The 20983-nt window shown below is 40.3% G+C and overlaps 2 protein-coding genes across 4 annotated transcripts in view; one reads left to right on the forward strand and one right to left on the reverse strand.

Moving 5' to 3' along the window:
* The window catches only part of rtn1a (reticulon 1a), a 28808-nt gene extending 8400 nt beyond the window's left edge, over nt 1–20408 (forward strand). The window contains exons 2-9 of one of the 3 annotated variants that reach the window (XM_032546923.1): nt 3379–4026; nt 4895–5554; nt 16158–16365; nt 16445–16583; nt 16658–16727; nt 18158–18204; nt 18274–18332; nt 19581–20408. In XM_032546923.1, coding sequence (XP_032402814.1) covers nt 3379–4026; nt 4895–5554; nt 16158–16365; nt 16445–16583; nt 16658–16727; nt 18158–18204; nt 18274–18332; nt 19581–19623 — 1874 coding nt within the window. In that variant the 3' untranslated portion in view covers nt 19624–20408. Of the gene's footprint in view, nt 1–3378; nt 4027–4894; nt 5555–9477; nt 9743–13760; nt 13892–16157; nt 16366–16444; nt 16584–16657; nt 16728–18157; nt 18205–18273; nt 18333–19580 lie in introns of those variants that run through there. The other 2 variants (XM_032546924.1, XM_032546925.1) reach the window with 2 other exon arrangements.
* Nucleotides 20409–20614: 206 nt separating this feature from the next.
* tdrd9 (tudor domain containing 9) overlaps nt 20615–20983 on the reverse strand; it is a 36122-nt gene continuing 35753 nt past the window's right edge. Inside the window, 1 exon segment of the mRNA XM_032546927.1 lies at nt 20615–20893. Within this exon segment, the coding sequence (XP_032402818.1) occupies nt 20795–20893 (99 nt within the window). The 3' untranslated portion in view covers nt 20615–20794.

A 20983-nucleotide genomic window follows, 5' to 3' on the forward strand; every position in this document is an offset into this window, starting at 1 on the left:
ACAGAAAAACCATCCAGACTTCTGCATGAATATGATATGAATGTGAAATATAGTATGTGAAATTATTCTTCTAGAGTTAAGATTAATGAGAGTAACTACAATTCCCAAGAACTGACAACTAAATTACTAGGACTGAAATGATTAATCGTGATTAACTGATTATTCCAAATAATTATCAACTAATTTAGTAATCAATTAAATCGTTAACAGGAGTACAGAGTCAAATACGTTTCATTTTCTATAAGAACAATCTGAGAGCAATAATTAAGCCAAAACTGTACAAACAATTCATTTTGCATTTAAGATCAAATAAAACCTATTTCTGTAAATATGTTTTAACCAAAACTCCTCAAGTGGCAGTTTTAGCTTCACCTGGTTCAAATTCTGTACACAAAAATCTATAAATCACCTTTTGCTATCCATTTATTAACTGATTAATCCAAAGATAATCAATAAATCAGCCCTACAATGTAGTCAAGCAGAAAGCAACCAGCTTTTCACATGTTGAGAGTATTTTTTAGCTGCAGATTGCATCTTTGCTACAAATGATTAATTGTTCACTAAAGGAATGTTGTGTTATTGAATTTCAGGTAAAAACATATTTTCTTATTTAAAAATGAACTGGTTTGTTTATAGGCATCCCTTAATGCATTTCTAATATAATATAAAAATGGCTTAATGAAAAATCTGTAGAATTTACCAATTTTTTTATCCAGTTAATTATCAGAATAGTCGATTAATTGATAACAAAACACTATACACACATAAAGATTTCCAAAGGGCACTTTTCTGTCCATATATATATATATATATAGCAAGCTTAAATAAAAAATCTGCAGGATGTGCCAAAGTTTTTCTTTGGCACATCCTGCAAAAGATGCACCAAATCTTTGATTAATCGTCAGAATAATAGATTAATCAATTATTCTCTTGCAGCCCTAAAAATTATTTATAAATATGTTCTGCATTGGTAATGTATATATATATATTTATTTTTGTTTTTTTTAGTATAGTTTTTTTTAGTCCAGAGGAAAATGGGTTCGGGGCTCTAGCGCCTCCTGGTGTCTATGACTTTAACCAGAAATTCAGGGTGAGCAGCTCACAGGTTCTGCAGATGCTGTAGATATTCTCCCTTCAAAGTGTTCCAGCCTGTTTCGCCTCCTGTTGAGTCCCGACCCGGGCGTGGCGTGTTTACGCCTCGGTTCTGATGTATTGTTAATGACGGAGGAAGCAGCAGAAGGGAAGCGAAGGCTGGTGGGGCTCTTTAGAAAGGAAGCTAACGAAGGAACGGGACGTCCTGACTCGTCTGGTCTCCTGTCCATCACTCTGCGTCCTCAACAGCTGACCCTCCGTTTTCACTCTCTGCCCCACCAGAACCCCACATCCAGCCCAGCAGGAGAACCGGCCTATTTATAGCAGCAGGCGCTGGCCTGAGGAAGCAGAGGGCTCACTTTGTGTTTGACTCGTAAACAGGCAAACTGGAATCCAGTCGCTCAGAGTTTCAACTAATTTTAATATTTATGCTGACTTGATTTATTTTTCCACCAAGATGGAAATCTGAGCTTCACTTCCTGTCTGCAGTTTTACTGAACACTGCAAAACAAAAAATCTTACCAGGTATCTTTGGTCTAGTTTCTAGTGCAAATATCTTAGTACACTTGAAATGAGATAAACTATAAAGTAGCTTTTCAGCAGGATGTAGAGGCTTGTTTTGAGTAAATAAATCCTTAATGCTAATGAAAAAGTGCAAGTATAATTGGCAGATTATTCCACTTATGGGAAAATGTCTTGTTATAAGTGAAGTTATTTGCAAATTGAATCAGTAATTTTTCATCAATTTTAGGGAGTAACTTACATAAACTTCTCTCTTGCTGAAAACTTACTTGAAAGTTAGTTTTGTCTCATTTCAAGCGTACTAAGATATTTGCACTAGAAACCAAAGATGCTTGGTAACATTTTGTGTTTTTGCAGTGTAAGAATGTGTCTGACTACATGGAAAACGCAGGTGATGCAACACAAAACAACACGCTGTTTCCTGTTTCCTTCAGGCGTCTGAAATGAAGCAGCGCTCCGGCTTTCTGCTACCGTCAGTCCTTCACTGGCTGCTTTTGGGACAGACTGCTGTTGTGTTCAGATGTGGCTTTTTGGGGGTCCAAACAATCCTCCTTTGTCTATTATTGCGCACAAGCGGCCGCTGTGTGAGCAGGCCCACAACCAGACACGCAGTGTGACTGAGTCCCAGCCTGTCAGTCAGGCTGCAGCTGAAGCACATCTTTGTTTCACTGAACGGTTTTTTTAATCGGACTCTGTCTGCTTTGACCCAGAGAACACTGCAAAAACACTAAATCTTACCAATTATTTTTGGTTTAGTTTCTAGTTCAAATGTCTCACTAGGCAAAACTAACTTAAAAGTAACTTTTCAGCAAGATAAATTAGCTTGTTTTATGTCAACAATTGCTTTATATTGGTGAAAAAGTCCTGGCTGATTATTTAAATTATAACTCGGGGGAAATGTCTTGTTATAAGTGAAATAATCAGCATGTGACACTAGAACCTATTTATCAATATGAAAAGTGGACCTACTATGTAAAATTCACATTTTGCATGTTTTTTTGCTTCCATTTGGATCTGTACTACTTTTACAAACAATTCAAGCACTTAAAAAAAAAAAAAGACTGGCCGTTTTTGGCAATAGGTTAATGTTTTTCGGTGTCTGGAAAATAAGCCGTTTCAAAAACCTCTGTAATGTAACATCACAAATCAGCAGGCAATGCCCGTTACCTAGCAACCTTAGCAGAGCCCGTTACCTAGCAACCCAAGCTGAGCTCCAGCATATTTACCTCTGTATGAGCTGCTGGAAAAGACAAAGTGTTTTGTTGTTGACTTATCATCCAGAGACCACTTGTTGCATTCTTGTTGGTGTGCAGAAGGCTCCGCTTTTGCTTTTCAAAGATGTACGGCTGTATAATTGCGAATCTGTTTGCAGCCATTTATACGTGTGAGTGTAAACGTTGAGTTGCGGGGCGTCGCCAGCAGCAGCTTATTTGAATTTAAAGTGACAGGAGGCCCTAAAACTGCTCAGAATGGGCAGAACTGAGTAGACTAAAATCTTAGAATGATTTTGTGCAAAAAGTTTAATAAATAGGTTTTCTATAGACCACAGACCTAACCCAAGATGTTGAAGGAAGTACAATATGTCTTGTCACCTTTAAGGAGTTGTTGTCTTAAAACAGCTCATATTACTTCCTGAAAAGTTACTTATAAGTTAGTTTTGCCTAAGATATTTTCACTTGAGACTGGACCAAAGATACTTGGTAAGATTTTGTGGTTTTTAAGTGTTCGGATTCTTCTCCTGACTCCCTCTGCCCGTTTCTGCAGGTGATCCTATGTCTGGCCTGTTTAGGAAACCCATGAATGACGACGGCGACGTGTACACCTCGCTGATGTCCAATCAGGCCTCCTACCTACCGGACGACCTGAAGCCCTCCAACGCCCTGGGCGACTTCACCGGCGACGCCTACAGCTTCACCTCCAAAACCAAAACCGCTTCCAATTTACCCGACGACACCCCGAAGGCCCTGCTGGGCTCCGACAAGACGGAATCCTACAACTACATGGATATCAGCCATGGGGAGGAGCGCCAAGGCAGCCGGGCCTCCGCTGATCTCGACCTGGTGGGGAGGTACATCGATAACAACCCCGAAGGAGACGAGGAAGATGAGGAGGAGGAGAACCTGGGTCCGGCGCTCGGCTCCCACTCCTTCCCCTACGTGGAGGATCCGTCTGATGAGGAGCTGAACGACTACCGCTCCTACCGGAACCTGGGCGGCACCCCGCAGACGGCCAGCCCGGTGAAGATCACCCTGACCGGGTCGTCTAAAGCCGAGCCGCAGCAGCTGCCCCCGTCGGTCGGTGTGTCGGAGCGTGAAAACGTCCTGAGCGTGGGTCAGCAGGGCGTTCCCACGGTAACCCTGTCTGAGCCAGAGGACGACAGCCCCGCCTCCACGCCCAACGCTTCACCAACAAGTAGGTGCAGAGCAGAACCCCTCTTAGCACCAACCGAATAAACTTCACTGGACGATAAAATATCACCATAAACAATTTATTGTCCATTTTCCTACAATGTGATGATGATATGCCCTGTCAAATAAACTTAACACTGAACCGGGAAAACGTCTGAATATCCTAAATAAATAAACAACCAAAACAATATGGATTATGAAGTCTCAACAAAAGAAAAATTGCCCTTCAAAACATATTACAGGAATGAAAATTCACTTTTTACACATTTTTACACTTCATTTTGGTCTCAACAGCTTCTAAAAAAAGAGCCAAAGCATTAAAAAACCCAACAAACACCAAACGGTTTTCTGGCAATAAGTTAATGTTTTTCAGTGCCTGGAAAAGGAGCTGATTGTTACATCATAATTGATGGGCTCACTCACATTACCTACCAACCCAAGTGGAGCTCCAGCACGTTTGGTCAGCTGGTTTTACGACTGTATGTGCTGCACAATGGCTGCTGGAAAAGACACACGTCTTCCTGTTGATTTACCATCCAGATATACCATCTGTTGTGAAACAGACTTTAAACTCAATTCAAAAAGGCCTTAAAAGTCTTAAAAATAGAATGTGAAAGATTTTCTGCAGGGTTGCACCAATTTATGTGCCAATTTTCTTCATTTTGGGAGATTGGTGATCGGCCGATACATACATGTGAAGCCAATTTTAATCGATCTCATCTATCTCAGTAAAAGTCTAAAAATCTGCCACAAAAATCAAACTTTCTTGGAATATTTAGCAACATTTCAGACAAAGACGTTGGAATCGGCTTTTTAATAATCAGTAATCTACAATTGGTGCACTGATAATTTTCTGCTTTCTCTGTGAACAGGGAAACAGTTTTCATCTGATGACATGTTCAAGGTTGAATCCGGAAAGCCTGCAGCTTCCAGAAACAACGCGGGCCCAAAACCCAGGAGCCGGGATCACGAGGGCAGCAGCGCCGAGTCCGGAGACTCGGAGATCGAGCTGGTCTCCGAAGAGCCTCCTAAGCTGCGCAGCAACCCATTTACTGAGGCTCCGAAGAACAAGGCGACCAGCAACCCCTTCGACAACGCCCCGGTGGCCAAGGCCGGGCCGGGCCTCGCTGCCGGGCCTGCAGCCTACAGCATCCTGAGGGAGGAGCGGGAAGCAGAGCTCGACAGCGACCTAATCATCGAGTCCGCCTCCGAGGAAAGCCCCAAGAGAGAGCAGGGCATCGGCGGCCCCAAGCAGGGAGCCACCTCTCCGTCCCCTCTGGTCTACGCCGCCAGCCCTCCCCGCAGTCACCCTGAGGTGGCGCCGGTCCAGCCGCCGGCCGCCGAAAAGGCCAAGAGCCCCGTCAGAGCAGAGGAGGATCCTCCCAGCAAGCCGAAGCCTCCGACCGCCACTGTGCCTCCGGAGGTGAGATCAGAAAAGCCCCAGCAGGGCGACTTGCCGCCCCAGCAGGGCAAAGGAGAGCTGGGGAAAGCTGCTGTCGCCGCGCTGCTGCAGGGATTCAGCAAGCAGAAAGGTTGGTGCTCAAATCTGCAGTTCAACTTAAAGGCACACTGCAAAAACACAAAATCTTACCGAGTACTTCTGCCCACAAATGTCTACGACAAAACTAACTTACGAGTGACTTTTCAGCGAGACATAGGAGCTTCTTTTAAGTCAATAACTCCTTAATATTGATGAACAAAAGTTTTAGTTCCACTGGTAGATTACTTCACTTAAAACATTTTATTTCAAGTGTACCAAAATATTTTCAGTAAAAACAAACAATTGTCAAAGGTTGTTCTTTTACTGCCAAAATACAAAATATTAAGAGTTTTTTTTGGGTCTAGTATTAACTGGAAATATCTTAGTACACATGGAATAAGTCAAAACTAGCTTTTAAGTAACTTTTCAGCAAGAAATAGGAGCTTAAATAATTCCTCAATATTGATAAAGACATACTGGTTTGATTGACAGATTATTTTACTTAAAACAAGATATTTCAAGTGTACCAAGATTAAAAAATAAGAGTTTTTATCTAGTTTTCAGTGCAAATATCTTAATATACATCGAATAAGACAAAACTTTCAACTCTTTTCAGGAAGATAGGGGACCTTATTTTAAGTCAATAATTCCTTAATTTAGATTTTTTTTAAAGTTATTGCTCTATCAGATTATTTCACTGATAACATTTCACAGTGAAATAAAATGCCAATTAAACTAAAACATTTTCTTCCATTTTAAGGAAATACTGACTTAAAAAAACTCCTGTATCTTGCTGAAAAAGTATCTAGAAATTAATTTAGTCTTATTTCAGGTATTTTCACTAGAAACTAGACTAAAATACTTTGTGTTTTTGCAGTGTATAAACTGTGACGTCTGTGAAATATAAAAATACTTGGACCTTCCTCTGAGTGGGAGGAAACGCTGCTGCATATACTGCCCCCTGGTGGAACATAAGGGGGAAATAAAACCCTTCTCATTAGAGGTGGGAATTTATTCAATAATTTATCATTTATTGTAAGAATTTCTATTTAAATTCCAACTAATAATGTTTAAAACACATCAAAACTGTCCTGATTGGTAAGTTTATACTATTTTTGTTAAATTAAAGCATCAATAAATACAAATGAGTTTGAAAATACAGTTATAGTCTGGTGATACCTAAATCATGTAACCAGTGTCCTAAAGAAACTTACAAGAGCATTATTTGTGTTTACGGGGATATAATTGATGTGACAGTCAGACGGTTACCTTAAAAACTAAGAATAAGTTGTTTTTATGGTCACTAGTTTTACTGTTATTGTGATAAAACTTGGAAGTCCACATTGTCCAGCCCTACTGGGATAATGCTTTTATTTGCATGTTTTACCTTAGTATTATTCAAAAGATGAGCAGGTAATGGTGTTTTAATATTGATGTTCTGACTCCATAATTATTTGATGTTAAAACTGGGTCAGTTTTCTGTTGCATCTTCCCTTCAAATCCGACTGTTCAGACATTTTTCTGCCTCTAATCAAACATAATGCAGGTTTGCATGTAAACATTTATGAATTTTGCATAAATTAACAGTCGTGCAGTCCTGTTTTGTTTTGATCAAACTGAAAGAAGGTTCTGGAATCACACACACAAAAAAAACAGGTCATGTCAATTAATTTCTGCACCACTAGAGGGAGCAGCACAGCTTTGTTGAAGATCATCAGATATTTATGGCGTTGGTCAGAGCACTTCCCCACCAGCTGCTATAGCAACAGTGAGAGGTTGGAGCATGCTCAGTGTGGGCCGTTGCCTTCGCTCCTGGTTGGTGTTGGCATGGAGGCAAATGAGGCTGCAGAAAGCAGAAGGTGTGAGGTGTGACAGTCTGCAGGGGAGGGGAGGACTGGACCTCGAAAACGGCATCGATTCACTCTGAAACGAGTGTTAAAGCAAACCAGGATGCGACATCCTGTCTTTTGCTTTTCCTTTTCCTTTTTAGCACTCCATTTGCAATCCAAACGTGGTCCAAGGAGGAGAAGCACAAACACAGCTGAGCGGCGTGCAGAAACGTTCCGTCTTTACCATGAATTATTAAGATCTGCGCCTCCATTACAACCGAGACATAATGAAAAAAGAAGGAGGAATTTATAGCAACTGTAATCTTTATATAAATAGGAGATCTGGATGTTTGCCATGTTGCTGCTCTCTTTCTGAAACACGTTTCCATCCCGTCTGCTGAGCCATGTGACAGCAGACTGTGATACACCAATAAAGACGTTGCGAATAGGGATGGTCAATCAGATTAATCGTGATAAATTGATTATTGAAATAATCATAAACCTATTTAGTAATTGATTAATTGTTAACTGGAGTGTAGAAACTCAAAAAAGGCCATTTGATGAAAGAACATAACAGTAATTCAGACAAAACTGTACAATAATATATAAACACTTAGCATAAAAAAAACACCTTTGTCTGTATATATATTCTAGAAGTATTTTTTAGCTCCAGATCTTTATTTGCTACAAATAATCACACGTAAACAAAATGAATGCTGTTACTTCATTTCAGGCAATGAAATATTTATCTCCTTATTTAAAAAGGATTTTAATTATTTGTTTATTGGCATCTTTTAATGTGTTTCTAATTGTATAAAAAAAAATCTGTACAATGTGCCTATTTTCAAAAAAAAAATCAGATTAATCGATTAATTTTCAACTACAATAATCTTTAGTTTCAACCCTAAAATTATGCTGGATGGATTTACAAATATGCGAGGCACTGGTAAAAAAGGCTTTAAGTTTTTTTAAAGAACAAATTTGTTTTTGAGAAAATTTATTTCTAGTATATGTGTCAACAGGGCGTTAGAGGTTAAATGAAAAATCTGTAGAATTGGTCATTTTATTTTTATCCGATTAATTGCCAACTAAAATAATCATTAGTTACAGCCCTAAAAATTACCTCGGGCACTGGCAATATTGGCTTTTACATCTTTATAAAAGAATTTTGTTTATTAGAATATTTATTTATAATATTTTTTTTAATTGACTGTAGAGGTTAAATTAAAAATCTGCAAATGTGCCAGTTTTATAAGCAATTAATCGATTAATCACCAACTAAAATCATTGATACATTCCTAAAAATATGTGGGTCACTGGTAATATGTGCTTTTAAATCTTTAAAATTGATTTTGTTTATTAGAATTTTTTAAAGTTAATTCTCTTTATAGTTAAAGACAAGCAGTTTAATGAAAAAACTGCAAAATGTACCAGTTTTTTATCCGATTAATCGATTAATTTCCACCTAAACTGATTGTTAGGGATGTAACTATTACCAAGCCTATATTGCTAATATAGGCTTTTATAAATCTTTAAAAACTGAAATTTATTTGAAAGTTATTCCTAATAAAAGGCAAGCGACTAAATGAAAAATCTGCAAAATGTGCCAGTTTTTTAATCCGATTAATTGATTAATCGCCTAAAATAATCGTTTGTTGTATCCCTAAAAATGATGTGGGGTTCTGGTAATATAGGCATTTAAATCTTAAAAAAAAATTTTTTTTGAAGTTCTTAGTTATTTTTAATACTGTAAAGACTAAAAGACAAGTGGTTAAATGAAAAATCTCCAAAATGTGCCAGTTTTCTTTTTTTAAATCGATTAATCGTCACAGTAACTGATTCCTAAAATAATCTGCAGTTTCAGCCTGAATGAGCCTCCTGAACATGGAGGCATGTTTTGGTGTGCCAGTGTTAGAAACTGAGGATGACATGGTGATTTTTTTAACTGAAACATTTCTTTACGAGACAAAAGAGCGTCCACCGCAGCCACCCTCTTCCCCCCCGGGCTTTAAATCATTGCATGGACGGTTTGCTGCAGCAGATTCGATGCTGTGTTGTTTACGACGTGCCCCCCCCTCCCCCCACTCTCTCTATCCCCTGCTGCTCCTCCCTCCCTCTCCTCCACAAACACACCGACACACACACGTACGTGGCGCTCCACAGCATCAGTCTTTGTGCTCCGAGAGTCAGCAGCACCTTGGAAACCTCTCCTCCCTCCCTCCCTCCCGTCCTCAGCCTCTCTCTCACCGCATCCTTCCCACCATTCATGCCTCTCCGTGGGACGACCGACTGAGCCGCTCCTGCCGAAGAGGAAAGCGCGAAGAGACAAAGCGACGGAGGGATCAGCAGCATGCAGGCTACTGCAGACATGACGAAGAAGGAGTGCTTGTGGAGCAGCTGGAAGGGCCAGGGTACTGACGCGTTTCTGTGATTTTACAGCCGGTTTGCATGTCGCCTCCAGGCAGACGCTCTGTTTCATGCATGCACACGTTCGGCTTCTAATAGTGACGTTTTGCTCCTTTATTTTTGCATGGGACACACCCTTAGTTTGTATCTGCACCCAGAGGAAACAAAGGCGGCGGTGGAAAATTGCTCCATCTGGTTTGGGTGCATGCTGGTACCGATTGTTGACACCCTCCCCGCTGCGCTGGGCGGCCGTTTTCATATGCTCCCATTTTTTTCTCTTTGCTTTGGGGGGGCGAAACGAGTGCCAGACCGTCGGATGGTGCTGATAGACCGTCTCCATGGCAATCAGGCCACACCCATCCTGATTACATCAGCCCATATCCTAGGCCACCAGGCCGCCCGCAGAGCGTCCGGCAGGGGAACGTTTCCGCCAAACGGAGAGAAAATGGCGGCGCTTTCAGCAGTTTTGAGCTCAGCTCAGAATAACGCCTTCATTGTGCTACAGCGGCGGCACATTCTGGCTTCACGCAGTCGAGTTATTTCAAGAGTTAACGACCCCTAAAGACCAAACCTCCCCGTGTAAAGACGCACCAAATAAATGCTGATGGGAGCGAAGAAGGAATCGATTCGAGTTATGTTCTCCCTCTGAATCACGCAGAGTCATTTTTAAAGCTGCAGGGTTTTTGTTTAGTCATCCTTCCTGCTGAGCACATGACTGATTCAGCATCAATACACGAACGGGCCGAGTCAGACGAATACGTCCAATAACCACAATCCTCATCTTTTATACACAAAAACGCCGTTTAAATCTGGCTGCAGCACACATTATAACTAATTTCTAACACATTTTCTTTAAAATGAATCACTCAAAAGACAGAAAATAACATTTAAATCCCAATTATGTAAATAAAAGCAGCTTCACTGTATTTATTCAAGACACAATGCAACTAATATTCAATCACATGTATAACATTTAATCATTTATTTATTTACTGGTATTTCCATTTTATAACTAAGCTGAAAGGAAAAAAAACAAATAATGTAGTTTTCTAGATATTGCACAAAATATCTGTTTCTCTAAGCAGTAATTGGCTTGTATGACAGTGTTTCACAATATTTAATAATTTAATATAAAACATGAACTAAATGCTTTTACTGTGAACCAATAGAAATGACTCTGCTGCCACTAAAAGTAAATCAAATAAGTAACATTGAATAATTTTTAAGTAGTATTTTAATTTCATAACAAAGCCAAAGGGAAATAACTCTAAACTAATGTTGATATTGTAACCAGCTCAAGGATTACTACTTTTTAATGAATTTATTTATTATTTATGTCTTTTTTTTTTATTAAAGAAATTAAATAAGAAAACAACCCCTGAAGGTTTACATCTTCATGTCAAAAACTAGAAATGTTGAAAACTTTCAGCTGAATATTTCCTTTGTAGCATCAAAAATAAAAATCTGAAATTGAAACCTATTATGGAAAATTCACATTTTGCACGTTTTTATACTTTCATTTGAATCTCTGCTGCTTCTGAAAACCCAAGCGCTTACAAAAAAACCATCCAGATGTTTAATGGATGAAAGTTCACGTTTTTGTTGCCATTCCTAGTCACGTTCTGTTACCTAGCAACCCCAGCTGAACCCAGTCTTGTTACCTAGCAACCCAAGCAGAGCTCCAACACGTTTGGTCAGATGGTTTTACTGCTGTATGCTCTGTACAATGGCTGCTGGAAGAAACAAGTGTTTTGTTGTTGACTTATTATTCATAAGCCTCATGCTGCATTCTCGTTGGCTGTGCAGGAGGTTCTACTAATGCTTTTCAAAGTGTAAAAGTTGACATGGGGGGGCGTGGCCAGCAGCTACTAATTTTGATTTTTTTTTTTTTTAAGGTTTTATTGGCTCTAGTGGCCTTTATTTGAAAGTAGTTCGACAGGAAACAGGGTAATGAGAAAGGGGGAAGACATGCGGCAAATGTCACCAGGCCGGGAATCGAACCCGCGACCACCGTCACGAGGACCAAGGCCTCAACACGCGGGTTGTGCTTTGCCCCTACGCCACCACAGCAACCCACTAATTTGGATTTTAAGTGACAAGACGCTTTAAAAAAGCTAATTCTGAAAGGAATAAAGACTAAAATCTTATTATCTATGAACGAGTTTGAGCAAAAAATGTAACAAAAATGATTTGTTTAGGCCATGGACCCATTCCAACCTGTTAAAGGAAGCATAACGGGTCACCTTTAAAGCAAAAAGCCTCTAACTGACTATAAATTCAGTAACATCTCTGCTCAGATGAGTCGGTCCCAGTGTTTTTTCATGCCTTCTCTCCGTCTGGCTCGTTTGAGGCCACAGTGATGTCGTTTGGTGGTTTAATTAGGTCAGGCTAAACTACTTTCACTACAGAACCGGGGAAGGTGGGGCGGGAGATGATATTATTGTCAGCTCTGTTAACGGTTTGATCTGGTTTTGGCTCAGAGTGAGAGCTGAACTCACCAGGCCTCTCTGGTTCTGCCTCCTATGTCAGACTTTAACGGCTCATTTTTCTGATAAGGACGACTTTCAGTGAGTTTCTGCAGATTAAATAATGTTCGGAATAATTTAGTTATTTACACACTCCAGCTGGAGGGATTTCATCCCATATTTCCTTCTGATTCTCTGCATTAAAGAGAAGCTTTCAGGGAAATTCATGTCTGGAAATCCTAAAGTTGATCAATATGAATATAATGTGAGGTCTTGGTTTGAATAATAGACGAGTTTAGGTTATTTTATCAGAAAATCTGTAGGTTTTGCCCATTTTAAGAGAAAATCAGATTTTTTATCATTGCAGTACAACTAAATTAATGGTATAGCTCTGCTTAGGGCCTTCATAAACAAACAGTCAAAACATATAAGACTAGACAGAAGTATAATCTGGGGGAAAAAATGACAATATCTAGCTTTGAATGATTACAATAAAATGTTCAACTAGAGTTAAATAGATTTACTTGAATGTAGGGTTCTAGCTAACAATTATTTTAGTAAATTGGTTATTTTATCCAATTAATTGGATAATAAATTGGCACATTTTGCTAATTTTTCATTTAACCACTTAAGCCTTTTGTATACAATAGTAAAAATACATTAAAAGATGCAAATAAGCCATTCAATTCCTTTTTTTAAATAAGAAAATAAACATTTTATTACCTAAAATGTATGTGTACGTTCAATCATTTGTAGCAAAGGATGCATCTGCAGCTAAAACAATAACTCAGTCCTTTCTGCTTGACTTAAACAGTGTAGGGCTGATATACTGATTATTGTATCAATTAAAAAATAACTGGATAGAAAAAGGTGCCAATAGGAGATTTTTAATTGTAAATGCGAAAATGTACGGTATTTATTTTTTGTACAGTTTTAGCTTACTTACCGCTCTGAGTGTGTTCTTCCTTCAGGAATTGTCCTTTTTCTGCATGTAAACTCTACATAACGATTAATCTTTTATCCAAATTAGTTGATTAATCGATACATAACGATTAATCATTTCAGCTCTATTACCAACAAGATGATTAAAATATGAAGGTTTTGGTCTGAATAATGTATGGGTTAGCGTTATTTTCTCAGAAAACCATCTTAGGACATTATATTTAGCTCTATTGCAGAATAGTTTGGTTGTTTTATTTGACTATTTGCTTGCAGTTGAACGATTTCTGTCCTGCGTGATAAAAACGAAGTGTCTGCGTTTCTGTGCTGTTTGGGTTTGGAGCCGAACGATGAGCGGCCGGTTCTCCACGTTCAGAGCGATATGAATCCCAGAGGAACGCTCTCTCTCTCTCTCCGTCTCTCGGTGGGGAGAAAAATGGAGCACGGTTACTATGGTAACTGCATCAGGCGGATCCCCTGCTAGTTTGAAAGGAGCTGTGCAGTTGTTGGTTTCAAGCGGCGACTTGAGTTTTGGTGGAAGACCTCAGAGTCGGGATCTGCTTGTGGACCAGCCGCGCCCCGTCCATGTCCTCCTCCCCTCCACCCCTTCCTGCTCAGCTGCATCCTGATTGGCTAGCGGTGCCGGCGCCCCTCCCCTGCACAGGGGGGTCCGCCTCCCCCTCCAGAGCTCTCCTTTTGTCCGTGAATAAAGCAGCTGCCTCTTTCCTTGTTCAGCCATGGGAGCCGCAGGTCAGTACTCACTTCTGATACAGAAAAAGCTTTTAGTCACCGAGTTTCTCCCTGCAGCGTCGGTAATGTTCATGTCGGCGTGTGTGATTATTTACTCTGTGCCTGTGTGACTGTGACAGAGCATCTCCACTCAGATCTCTGCCCAGTTGGTCAGAGGTGCATGTGCAGCAGCAGTTGTTGCTGAATGGCTCAGCTGTCCGTTGGATCGCTTCACGTGCCGCAGCAGCAGCAGATTATTTAAAACCCGGAGAGAACCGTGTTACCGTGCAGCACCAGCCAGCCTTTCTGGCTTCCACAGAGTAAAGATGGCCGTCATCACTATGCTGCTCACAGCTCTTCAGCTAAAATTAGAGCGGACATGAAGGCAAGCAGAGAGACACCCAGGAGGCAGAAGCAGCAAACCTTCGTTCATCTCTGATATTAAACTTCAGAAGAAGTTGGCACCTCTCCCTGGCTTGCCAAAGGACGCATTGTGAACCCTGGTTGAACTGAAACAGGCCTGGATTCCCAGAAGCTGTAACGCTACACTGAGCTAATCCTCAGTTATCACATCTTCTTCTTCATCTTTGGCAGTAGCTTTGAATTTCAGGCCCCAGCACCCAAAGATGGCACTACAGGAAGAACACCGGCCTGCAGACGCCACATTGTGTCCGTTCATCTTTAAAAAGCGAAGCGGTGGCGTTGATGCCTCGTCATACCTCACTGCGGACCGCTGTGGCTCCGGGTCGCGGCGAGCCGTTATCAACGATCTGCTGATTGTGCTGCTATTTCTGCTGCTTCCCAGACCTGCAGGTTAATCATTAACAGTCCTGGGAGCAGCAAAGCGATCGTTGCATGTATGCGTATGTATGCATGAGACCAGACCAGGTGATCCAGAATCCAACCAACACCGACATGAATCCATCTCAGCAGGTTACAGCCAGTAATCATCTCCTGCAGAGGCTGATTAACACGTAGCCAAGGTTTCACCAACTCAAACTTAAGACATTTTAAGACCATTACGAATGGATTTTAAGATCTATATTTACAAATTGATGTATGAACTTTCCATCCAACTGGTGACAAATCTGCATTAGACGATAGATGCAAAAGAAGCTAGCTATGGTACGCTAGCAGTTAGTCACAGAACGCAATGAAGATGTTTAACGAAAAGTTTAAGGAAATAAAATTCCATTCTTCTTTCCATTTCCTCTTTCTTCCTTTCCCCCTTCTTTTGTTCTCTCATCCTTCCATTCAGTCTCTCCATTCTTGTTTCTTATTTGCCACAACAGGATTTCTGTAGGTTTCATCAATTTGCGTTTAAGACTTTTTAAGATCGCTGCCAGTGGAATTTAAGACCTGTATATCCACAGACCTGGCGATAAATGTGCATTTATCCATGATAGATACTAGAGAACTAGCAGCTAGTTAGCGGTTAGCGTCACAGAACACAATGAAGATGTCCAAGGGTGACTCGATCTATTGCCTGACAGAAAAGTCCCACGAGAAAAATAAACTACATAGAATATATGATTAAATATTCATTCCACAACATTCAAGACCTGTGATTAACATATTTAAGGTCAACTTATATATATTTTTTTAGAAATTTAAAGGGGACCTATTATGCAAAATACATATTTTGCACATTTGTACTTCCATTCGGGTTTCAACTGCTTCTAAAATAAAAAGTTGATGAAAAGAAAATGAGAAATATTACAAGAGAAAAAAACTTCACTACATTCTTTTTGGTTGGGCAGGAGGCGCCACTTCTGCTTTTCAAATATGTATGGTTGTATAATTGCACATTTGTTGCAGCCATTTTCGTGTGAGTGTAAGCGTCGAGTTGGTGGGCGTGGCCAGCAGCAGGTTATTTAGATTTAAAGAGACAAGGCGCCTTAAACCAGCTCAGAATAGGCAGAACTCACCAGACTAAAACCTCATGATCAAAAGATTTATTGAACGTGTTTTGTTTTGCCCCTAGATCTATATCAGGACCTGTCCAAGGAATAGATCACGTAGTTTTGGATACATGAATCTGAGACGTTTTAAGGATGCGTGAGCACCCTGTTGGGTGTAGAAATGAATGAAACCTTTGCGCCATCTTGTTGAAGCTGGGTTAAGCTGCAGCTCCCTGAGGATGCTGGGTTATCAACGGCTTCCAGTGGTTTGACCCAAATATGATCTGTGCAGCCCACAGGGGAGCCCGCCCGTTTAAAAGGCTCATTCCCGGTAATTTGTGGTTGTGGATCCTGACTGACCTCCCTAATGTGTGCTTCCTCCTCAGCAATCGACCTCCTCTACTGGAGGAACGTGAAGCAGTCCGGCGCCGTGTTCAGCAGCGTCCTGCTGCTCCTGTTCTCCCTGACCCAGTTCAGCGTGGTCAGTGTCGGAGCCTACCTGGCTCTGGCGGCGCTCTCCGCCTCCATCAGCTTCAGGATCTACAAGTCTGTGCTGCAGGCTGTGCAGAAGACCGATGAGGGGCATCCGTTCAAGTGAGGGGACCGATCGCCGGCCTGGGAGTCGTTTTGACTCCACAGCGGCTAAAAAGATATTTTATGATTTTGTTTCCAGGGCTTATCTGGAGATGGAGATCGCTCTGTCTCAGGACCAGATCAGTAAGTACGCCGATAAGATCCTGCTGTACAGCAACACCTGCATGAAGGAGCTCCGCAGGCTGTTCCTCGTTCAGGATCTGGTGGATTCTTTGAAGGTTTGAACGCCGTCATTGCTTTTCATTTTATTGCTGTTGAGATGAAATGTTTGCTTAAAGATGGCTGTGTTTAGTTTGCAGTTCTGATGTGGCTGCTGACCTATGTGGGTGCACTCTTCAATGGCCTGACACTGCTCATCCTAGGTGAGATCATCTCTGATGCACTGATGACTCACATGATGATGTCTTTCACTGTCATTTGTTTTGTTGAAGCCACTTAGACTTTTCTACAAAATTACACTCACTTTAGATTAATCAGGATAAAATCCACTCTAAAAACCATCTTTCTCTCTCATGCCTCTATTGACATTGTATAGGGAACCTGATGATAGTTCCCTCAAGAGGTGATTTCTGTTTAACTGCAACATATAAACTGATCTACTGAGCAGTTTGGGAAATTATGGGATTAGTTTGAGGTATTTCCAGGTTTGGATAAGTCTGGAAAGCAGTATGGAAAATATTTAGATTTCCAGACTTTATTCTTTATCCCACTGTCTAAATGTTGTGTCTTTACTTCTGTGTAGGGCTGCAACTAACGATCAAAGTAATTGATTATTCTAACAATTAATCGATCGAGCTGTTGACTATTCTGATGATTAATTGATAAATCCACTATTTTTGTGATTAATCCGATAAATAATTAACACCTCCTTTCCTTGTATCCTTTATTCTGTCCTTGCATAATTCCTTCTCCACTTCCTTTTTGCTTGGTTGTATCACTTTTCTCTCAGGTTTGTTTTATTTCCATCCTTCCTTTAATAATCTGCATCACTTATTTGTCCTTCCTTCCCTCCTTGTGTGCTTCCTTACTTGTATCCTTTTATTTCCTTACATCATTCCTTTGTCCTTTTATCCTTCTTCCTCTTGCCATGACCTTTAATCCTTCCTTTTTTCTTAAGTCCTTACATCCTACCCTCATTGTTTGTTATTCCTTCTTCCCACTTTCCTCTCTTCTCTTCCCATTGCGTTTTTCTTCCTTCCACTCAATCTTTCCTTCCTTGTTTCTTATTTGCCATAAAGTTCCTGCAGGTTTCACCAACTCAAATTTAAGACTTTTCAAGACCATTATGAATAAAACTTAAGACCAATATTGTCACAGAAAAATGTTTGAACATTAGCGGTAGCCTCGAGTCACAATGTAATTAAGATTATTCTGCCTGATAGAAAAGTAAAATAGTTACACCTGAACATATAAGATTAAATATTCATGTCGAGACAAAATTTAAGACCTGGGAATAATATTAAAGGTCAACTTACATTTTTTAGTTTAAGACATTTTTAGGACATAATTTTATATACATTTGAGTGTTTTAAAGGATGCACATATAAGTTTCAATCTTAAATTTATTAGGATAAAAAATGTTCTGAATCCCTGCTTGAACCATAAGCAAGTCGTTAACAGTCTTTTTTTTTTAAATCCAGTCTGTTTTTGCTGTCAATTTACGTTTGTTCACGATAAAATAAAAAATAAAAAAGTGTACCACTCTTTATAGAGTTTCTTCTAACTTTTTAATTTGGGTAAGATCTGATGGGCTTTTTCTTTATGAACTATTCCTCCTTATATTCCTCTACAGCTGTGGTGTCCATGTTCACTTTGCCTGTGGTTTATGAAAAACATCAGGTAAGAGCAGAAACAATCTCGGTTCATTCCCGGTTTGGAAAAACTTATAACAGGTTTGTTTGTTTATAGGCGCAGATTGATCAATACGTGGGACTAATACGGACCCAGGTCAACTCTGTGGTGGGGAAGTGAGTAAATGCAATGCCAGTTTTTATTTATTTATGACTATTTTGCTTTGTTAGGTTTAAATTAGACTGAAATAAGATTAGAGAAGAACTTTTTGTTCAAATTAAAATAAGGTTTTACTCCTTTGCAACAAGAACCTCATGATCATCTTTCTTTGTTTTAATATTTAAAATGCTAAATTGTTTACATGCTTCCTGGGATTAAGAGTGCTTTTGCACCTGATAGTCCAGGAGATTAATTTTGATTAGGAACCAAAGATGTAACATTTGTTACATTTTAAGCTGGTGCATTTCGCTTTCACACTGAACTGTGTTAAAAAAACAAACCTTTTGAAAGATTGTTCCACTCCTCGCCTGTGGTGGCGCTGCACCAAGAACCACTGCAGGAAACAACAAAAACCTCCGGAGAAGACACTGAGTTCAACTTCCTTCTTCACAAAATGTAAACAAAAATGAAGTGGCATCAGAATTTTGAGGTTGTAGCATTTCTCTTTGGACATTGGTAGAAGAACACGAGCCATTTCTCCCTCTAACGTTAGCCTAGCCTGTTTGTTTTGGATGCATTTCCCAGAATTCCCTGGGCAAAAGTGTACTTCCTGCTTTTGAAGCACCAGAATTCACTTAGTTTGTAGGTGGACCAGAGTTCACATTTTTGGTCTTCGTCAGAGTTTGTTTACGCATTCGCAGGGCATTCTGGGTAAATGCAACCAAAACAAACGTGTGAGTTCTGCGCTAGCAGGAGAAACGGCTCCTTGTCTTTTACCAAAGACAAAAGAGAAATCCTGCCACTGCTAAAAATCTGACACCACGCCATTTTTGTTTATATCTGTGAAGAAAGAACTTGTGCTCTTCAGAGATTTTCATGTCATTTCCTTCAGTAGTTCTTAGTGCAGCGCCCCTACAGGCAAAGAGGGGAACAGGTTTTTCGAAAGGTTTGGTTCGTTTGACTCAGTGCAGTGTGAAAGCGAACCAGCAGCAGCTGAAAATGTAACAAATGTTTCAACTTTGGTTTCCAACTGAACCAAGTCTACAGAACTATCAGGCGTGAAAACACCCAAAAGCGAATCAAATTAGATACTTTTTAGAATCTCCAAACTTAATTTTACAGACAAAAATTAGCAGCAGTTCAACTTATTCATCTTCTTAACCAAACATTGAGTATGTATGAGATTTTACCCGTTAAAATAAAACCTTACCTCAAGTTTTTTCCTGAAAACGACGCACCAAATCTCTCTGTGTTTTTCTGTCCAGGATCCAGGCGAAGATCCCCGGGGCCAAGAGGAAGGAGGAGTAATCCTGTCCGTGTCACCTTGAAGCTGACGGTCCGGTCCAGCTCTGAGTCGGGCTCCCGGCTGAAGGGCCCGATCATCATCTGTGGGGCGTAGTGCTTTGTCATCTTGGTGTTCTCTAAAGCATCCACTGGAGAAGCCTTCACCCTGTCTATAGCAGTCCAACACTAACACACAGTCACAGTACGTGTATAATCCTGCTTCTAGGTAGACAACTACACAACTCAAAGACAAAAAAGAAACTGTTTGTGTTGCTTATTATGAAGTGCATGAAGTCGAGCCTTGGGTAAATAATATTTGATATCTTTTGTGCAGTTTTGAAATCACGCTACATTTTTGCTTTGCAGTGTTTAACCACAACTTGTAATGGTTTGGCCCCAAGAGGCTGAAAGCCCACAGACTTCCTCCGCTGCCAGTGTTAAATACTGCTTCATGTCTCTGAGTTAGCAGTCGGGGCTTTTCTCAGTACGTCAATATAATATATAAATAATAATAATTTCCTTTCGGTGTTTCCAAGCACAAGATAATTTACGATATGCGTGTTAGATGTGGTAATCGTAGGGGTTTTGCTCTTTGTAATAATCATAAGGAACAACACACGCGCTCACATTAGGTACTGTTGTACAAGTATGAAGACAAGGTGATATTAAGCTTGTTTGAATAACTGTCCAACTTTGTATTTCGTTTAGCTATACTCTGTAGTTCTTTAGACCCTGGACTCTAACTATTTGCACTTACAGTATGTATTTAATTACAGGAATAATGAACAAATAAATGTACCTTGATGTAACACCTCTTCATCCACCTCACTGGTTCTTCCTACCAGCTTAAGCGAGTCTCTGGTGAAGCTCTCATCTTGAGTCTTGGTTTGGTGAGCTATAAATACGAAGCTCTGCCTTCTGGCACTGACACACAGCAGAGTGCTGCACAGACATATTTAACTCGAGTCAGGGGTCACAACGAGCCTGTTTGAAATAAAGACTGACAGGACTCATCTGTTGCAAACAACTATTTTTACTGCAACAAAATTGGCATCAACTTAAAACAGCTCTTTGAGGTAAACAGGAAACTCCTGCAGTAGAAATAAAGTACAGAGCCACTAAAAGTCTTATTTGAACGTAAAAATATTAAGTTTACGTCTGAAACAGATGCTCATTATTATCTGTTTCGGTTTGTTTAACGATTGAGCAAAATGGGTGAATGGAGCTGGAAGAGAACACCTCGGGCCTCTCCACTTCCTCGTTCTGCAATGTCCATTCTGAGAGACGGGTCGACCTGCAGGTCAAGGACAATCTTTAAGACAACGGATCAGAACCGCAGCAGCAGCAGCAGCAGGGCTGGAACAACTTATCGGGATGAATCAAT

The sequence above is a fragment of the Xiphophorus hellerii genome, chromosome 19 (genome assembly GCF_003331165.1).
Source record: "Xiphophorus hellerii strain 12219 chromosome 19, Xiphophorus_hellerii-4.1, whole genome shotgun sequence".
NCBI lineage: Eukaryota > Metazoa > Chordata > Actinopteri > Cyprinodontiformes > Poeciliidae > Xiphophorus > Xiphophorus hellerii.